The sequence below is a fragment of the Perkinsus marinus genome (genome assembly GCF_000006405.1).
Source record: "Perkinsus marinus ATCC 50983 genomic scaffold scf_1104296952136, whole genome shotgun sequence".
In the NCBI taxonomy this organism is placed as follows: Eukaryota; Perkinsozoa; order Perkinsida; family Perkinsidae; genus Perkinsus; species Perkinsus marinus.
The window spans coordinates 35,308-41,624 of NW_003208996.1; the positions used below are offsets into that span (position 1 = coordinate 35,308).

General features: G+C 48.2%; 3 protein-coding genes across 3 annotated transcripts in view; 2 read left to right on the forward strand and 1 right to left on the reverse strand.

Moving 5' to 3' along the window:
- Pmar_PMAR024137 (hypothetical protein) overlaps positions 1–25 on the reverse strand; it is a gene marked incomplete at both ends in the record, with an annotated part of 207 nt that extends 182 nt beyond the window's left edge. Inside the window, one exon of the mRNA XM_002777251.1 lies at positions 1–25. Coding sequence (XP_002777297.1) covers positions 1–25 — 25 coding nt within the window.
- Positions 26–808: 783 nt separating this feature from the next.
- On the forward strand, positions 809–1,530 carry Pmar_PMAR024138 (hypothetical protein; the record flags this gene model as incomplete). The annotated part of the gene is made up of 5 exons (XM_002777252.1): positions 809–856; positions 991–1,077; positions 1,125–1,222; positions 1,264–1,324; positions 1,375–1,530. The coding sequence occupies 5 exons, from the start codon at positions 809–811 to the stop codon at positions 1,528–1,530; spliced, it is 450 nt and encodes a 149-aa protein (XP_002777298.1).
- A 1,306-nt stretch (positions 1,531–2,836) lies between these two features.
- Positions 2,837–4,155, forward strand: Pmar_PMAR024139 (hypothetical protein; the record flags this gene model as incomplete). The annotated part of the gene is made up of 5 exons (XM_002777253.1): positions 2,837–3,020; positions 3,081–3,151; positions 3,228–3,419; positions 3,847–3,994; positions 4,100–4,155. 5 exons carry the CDS (start codon positions 2,837–2,839, stop codon positions 4,153–4,155), a joined length of 651 nt encoding a protein of 216 aa, XP_002777299.1.
- Between the last annotated feature and the right edge of the window lie 2,162 nt (positions 4,156–6,317).

Consider the following 6,317-nt stretch of genomic DNA (forward strand, 5'->3'; position numbering starts at 1 on the left):
GGCTTACCGAGAGTTTGCTCCCCATTTTTTTGTTTTCACTGCTAGAGGTGAACCTCGGAGTAGGAAGCGAGTGTGCCAAGGGCTTTCCCTAGTATTACTGGGTGTCAGCCTTGAGCACATCGACGGCTTACCGAGAGTTTGCTCCCCATTTTTTTGTTTTCACTGCTAGAGGTGAACCTCGGAGTAGGAAGCGAGTGTGCCAAGGGCTTTCCCTAGTATTACTGGGTGTCAGCTTTGAGCACATCGACGGCTTACCGAGAGTTTGCTCTCCCCATTTTTTCACTGCTGGAGGTGAACCTCGGAGTAGGAAGCGAGTGTGCCAAGGGCTTTCCCTAGTATTACTGGGTGTCAGCTTTGAGCACATCGACGGCTTACCGAGAGTTTGCTCTCCCCATTTTTTCACTGCTGGAGGTGAACTTCGGAGTAGGAAGCGAGTGTGCCAAGGGCTTTCCCTAGTATTACTGGGTGTCAGCTTTGAGCACATCGACGGCTTACCGAGAGTTTGCTCCCCATTTTTTTGTTTTCCCAGCTTTCGATTGTAATTGTGTCGCTGACGGAAGTAGATCTCGAAGTAGCAAGCGAGTGTGCCAAGGGCTCTCCTTTGATGGTCGGGTGTCGACCTTGAGGTCACCGCAGACTTAGCAAGAGGTACTTAGCGAGGAGTTTAGGTAGACCAATATGAAGTCCGTGTTTTCAAGTCAACATGTTTCATGTATGTGGTACAAGTACTGTTACGTTGAGTTTCCGGATCCGCTAATATTTTTGTTCCGTGAGCCTGGTGTCCGAATTATCGTGCTTCTCCGATTTGATGGGCAACAAGAGAGGAGAGCGTCGCAAGCGCATGAATGCTCGGCAGGTAGGGAAACCACTGTACTAAAATCGTGATCTTTATCACAATCATAGAAAGAAGAACATGAGGCTACCAGAGCGGAGTTGCAGAGACTTCAGGGAGAAATCTCTCGGTTGTAATGGGAACACCATGAGGCTTAGGAGTGCCTCAATCTCATTAGGGATGGTAAGAAACTCGAGGATGGCATCCAAGCGAAGCAATCCCCCGGAACTGCGGTCTGTGTGCAGGTGCTCGAGCTGTAGTTGTTTAGTAGGGTATTCATTCGATCCTTTAGGCAGTGTTAGATGAGAGTCCCATTGTTGAGTGGAAAGACTCGATTGCTTATGAAGGGATCGCTATGTTAATAGCCGACTTGGAATGTACTATGATGAGGTGATCTATCCTGCTTCAGCACGAGCGATGAGGTGGTTCAGGTGCGACTATACAAGTAAGGAGCTCGAAAAGACTCGCTGTAACCTGATACAGGCTCTTAACGTGAGATGGTATCAGACAGCTATCGCATGCTCATGCTTTTCACATTATAGGCTCATAAATCAGAATTACAAGCTCGACAGCAAGCGGAAGATGATGCCGAGGTACAGAAAAAAGCAGCCCGGGTGGCTGATGAGAGAGCGATGCAGTTGGAAGAGCGTATTCAGGCTCGCGATGGAGAGGTTTTCACCTTCAAACTCGACTTGTAGTCTAGATTAAGCGAATGGTTTCGTCAGATTCACAAACTTCGTACAACATCGAAGTCCTTAGTCAGACTGAGACAGACGTTGCGAGCTAGCAGGATGCTGGACCGGAAGTCCTCACGAAGTATGGGCCTTTTCTCTGAGCATTCGCTGCTGTGCTATCTATTGGTAGTGCTCCATGTATAGGTGCGATGCTGCAAGAAGAGTTGGACGCTACCAAAAAAGACTTGCTTGAAGCGAAAAAGAACCATGTACTTCAAATTGTCGGACGCCAGGAGTTAGCTTCTCCTACTTTCAGGATACCCAGAATTTGCAGATTGAAGCTCTCAGCGCGCATATCGGGGCTTTGAAAAAGGTCCATGTAGTAGGGTACCGGGTTGTCAATGGCGTTTTTGCTACAGCATGGACAGGTCACATTATTTGACTCGAATTACTTCCGAAATAGGTTTCGTATCCAACGGACATGTAATCCGTTTCGAAATACTCCATATAATGTAGACTATATTATAGAGTATGGTTGTTTCAGGAGGTTGAATTTAAAATCCGAGACTCGTCTGCTGAGTCAGTGGAGAGCGCAACAGATCACCCAGCTGAGGCTGAGTCTGATCACTTGCAATCCCCGCCTACAGCAACTCCCGAGGCATCTTTATTCGCGGAATCCAACTCTCAAGCCGCGTTTAAGGCTGCTACTCAACCGAAATCACGGCCGAAGTCGAAGGCGAGGGCCAGAGCCAAGGCCAAGTCGGTTGGGTTGAGTCCCCCCACGCCTGGAAGGAGGTCTAATCGATTACAGGTATTCCCTCAGTGAGTCTACGTTCGTGTTGATTGATAAGAAACTCTATCGTCGTTTCAGATATCTCAGAATCGTACCTCTCTGTCATCCTCGCCCTCATCGTGTAGCAAGCGACCTTTGGAGGAGCTGGAAACATCTCCGAAGCGGGTATGCTAGCCGAATGATACACTCAATCTCAGCGCAACTCTTGAGACTACACGACTACTCAAAGTTTTCGAGTAACCGTATGACGGGTCTGTATGGTGTAGTTGGGTATCGGTATCTGTATCGTGCGCACAACCGCAACCTATCTCAGGTATGATTTCTTCCCTCTATTGGTTCATCAGAAGTTGCCCCTCCGGCTTTCCCTTGTATATGGATGCGCAAAACAAGATAATCCGTGGCAGTCTCAAGGTTGCTTGGATAGGAACAACACGCGTGTGGTAAGAAGAGTATTATATCGATCAGTCGTAGTGCACTCTTAATACTCCAAGGTATAATCGCCGTAACGAGGCGCACCATACGTTTGTTCCATTCCTTATGGCGATTTGCGACGAGGAGTGCTACGACACGTACTACGGCCTCCTAGCCGAGCTGGATAAGCTCGTCAAGCTGCTCACGGATAATACGCGACAGCTGGGCGATGTTGTGACTATGTGTCTTCATGACGCTCACCAAGGCGCAATACGTGCTTGCGAGGATTATCTACCTGGTGTCAGGAATGGTGAGAGATGAGTATTGATGCTAAAATTCCAGGAAATGTACATAAAAAGGTTTGCGTCAGGCCGCTGTTACTTCCACTTGTCCAAAAATATCAAGGAAAACAAGTCGAGGCTCGGCGAGGCATACGACCTGGTAGGCTGTTATCCAATAACAACCAGGCTCTCTAACCTCACTCTCCAATGCTGGCAATGCTGTGTCATGTTTGCAGGTGAAACGGCATAAGTTCTTTCTTCATGCGTGTCCTACGGACGAACTGTATGAGATGCTCTCTGCTGCTCTCATTGAAGAGGTGGAGCTGATCGACCATGATGCCGCTGTTTACCTCGAGAACACTTTGGATGTGGAGCGCTACGGCTATCCAAATATCGCAATCACATCCGAGGGACTGCGCTGTGCTCAGGTGAGCCGGTTTGACTGAAACCACACCACGAACTTGTAAGCATGAAAAACCGCTCGACCAGGTGTTAAACAACGTCGTTGAAGCGTTCCACCGAACACAATGCAGGATATTCGGGAGCAATCGGCTGCGAATGCCCATTCTCGCTACTCGCATTAAACAGGTAGAAGCGAACAGCTTCGCTGGATCCCAGTGGCTGGGAGCAAAACAAACTTATATGTTTCCGATCGTTGGCTACAGATGGTGAATTCGCTACGAGGTTCCAGCCCACAACACTTCGTTAGAAGGCCCGAGGTGATAAATCACATAAAATACAAGGACACAGCGCGGATTCGGGGAACAAGCTTGGCAGCGAGTAATGCAGTGATAGATGTAAGGACGTTACCGTTGTCTGGATACAATCTCCGCCGTGTTTCGAACACAACTGCAGGTAACGGACATGGTACAAGAAATACTGGAGGGAAACTTGAGCAGTGACTTCTTTGTTATCAAAAGCCTCCGTGCAGCAGACGATCTTGACAACGATCGCGTGATCGAAAAGTTCCTCAGAGGGGTTCTCCTGGATGACTTCTCGACTGGTAAGCTACTCAATTCGAGTAACTCAAATGAAACAGTGCTGATCGCACACCGCGCTCTTTTTAGAAGGTCCAGCTCGTGAAAGGTGATGTATATTGTTCTTTCAGATGATGCCCCTACACTGGAAATCTTGATGCGGACGTACTTTCAGCTTTCAACCTGATTCACCCTCGAGGGCTCCCCTTGGTGATCATCGACTTAGCGGTGAGTCCGCAATAGTGTCGTGTACCTGTAAAAGCTGGCGTGACTGGGGGACATGCTCTCATGGGTACGCAGTGGAAGTGCTCAGGGGCACGCAGGACCCGTAGGTTTGCCACTTTATGCCTGTCTAACATTTGCCGTTCACATCAGATATCATCCAGAGAATCGGGGACTCCCCACTGTCCGTAGAGGCCGCCCAACAAGGCGACGGGTCGGTGCTCTTGGTCGGTATCATTCTGCTGCTTCGGCGCCACGTGCAGGTGACATGAGGATAACGCAACTCGCATTGTTAATGACCGTCATGCAGTTCCTGTCTCTGTTCACCGGGACCAGATAAGACAGGAGACTTATGCAGGCGACAGTGATGGCATAGACTCGGAATCTAGCATTGGAGAAAGACGTAAACACATGATGTCTTAATGGTTACATATCAATTGAGTGTGGACTCCCTATGGGAAAGATAGCAGTGATTATGTCAACAAGATTGTTTCTCAGACTTTTCTATCTTGTCGTGCATGCCAGGCATGGTGAACTTTTGCAAGGGATTGCCGGCCATGTGGGGCATAAGATGCTCTGTTTTTAGGACGAGTGCGCTCGATAGCATCCCTCGAAGGTAGTTCCCACTGGAGTGGTAGAACTGCAACTGCCTCGGTCAACGATGGGGAATCTCTATTACAAGGTAGCAATTCGTCAGGAGAATCGGGATGTTACGAGCTCGGCGCAGTATAAAATACGATCGTTGTTAGCAGTGCTTACACACCATAGGTTGATGACTCAGGCCTCCCAAATGATATAGACGATGGTGACTGGCAAGAAGGTGACACGGGGTTTGATACCGCAATGCCGCCAGACGACGAAGCAAACAGTGATGAAGCAAGCTCGGTGAGCGCAAGCTGCTCGTCGATGCAATTCCGGAATGAATCTATTCCGAGCGTCGCTTGGCAGAATGAAGGGAACATAAGTCCTCGTTCATCCGAAGAGCAAAGTAAGGAATACAGGAGGAATCATCTGCAGAATGAGTATTCTCTACACCTCAAGGAAGGTCTCAGGTTTAATCTGGCCAGTGGCTGATCACTGGTGATTTGTATGAATTGGACCCCAAAGTCTGCAGCTTGTGACCTGGGTATTAGTGTACCTGTCAATACGATGATAACGGATATCAATACTTCTTCATGTCAACTGCCATTCCTAAAAGAACATCCCGTTGCGAAATGAATGTAAAAAATGTTTCATGATATATGCGGATACTGTTCAGCTCCGAGTTGATTGAGGGATATACCTGGTGTTGCTGCTTTGAAGGACAGAGCACGAATGTGCCTTGATTGTGCTCCATTTGACAACGAAAACATAAAGTTGACGCAGTATGTAACAGATTTTATATTATCGGCGAAGCAAGTTACAATAGTTACTTGTAATCCCAAGCACACCGCGCTGCTTGGAATAACAAGCTGTGCATGGCTCTCGCAGTCCCTGCTTGCAATAACCTCTTCTGCTTGTAATAAACCAATTTCGCCAACTTCATTTACGCGATCAAAAAAGTCGTCATGCCAAAGCTCTAAGGAGTAGGTCAATTGCCATCGCGATAATAGGATGAGAATGGTCGCTTGTTGGTTTGTTTTCTAACCCAAAAGGGTAACCAGCCTGGTCGGTACAATCATAGCCAGAGCGTGGCTATGAATGAGGAAACGGCCGCTGAAACCGGATGTGCGACAGTGTATGGTACAAAATGTGTCCGAATGATCTACTGGCTGAAATAAAACTGCCTACTTGGAGGCCTCGCCGGAGGCGATCCTATTCTGTGGAGAATAGGAATGACTCAATTCAATAGGCGAGACCGGTAGTGCGACTGTTGATTGCCACCCTTGCGAAGTGGGGATCGGGTCGCGGGTTATAGGCATGACGCTCCCGAAAATTACTTAGGAAGAGTTTTTCGTCTTGACGGCAGCAAATTTGTTACAATTTGTAACACCGTAGAATTGATGAAGATGATGGGGTCGGTGAGATCGGTTATCATGACTGGGGCAGCTATGCCATCCCAACATATGCCTTACTGAGATCAAGGTCTCAGATTGGGGGCCCCAATTTGGGGCAGCTATGCCATCTCAATATATGCCTTACTAAGAT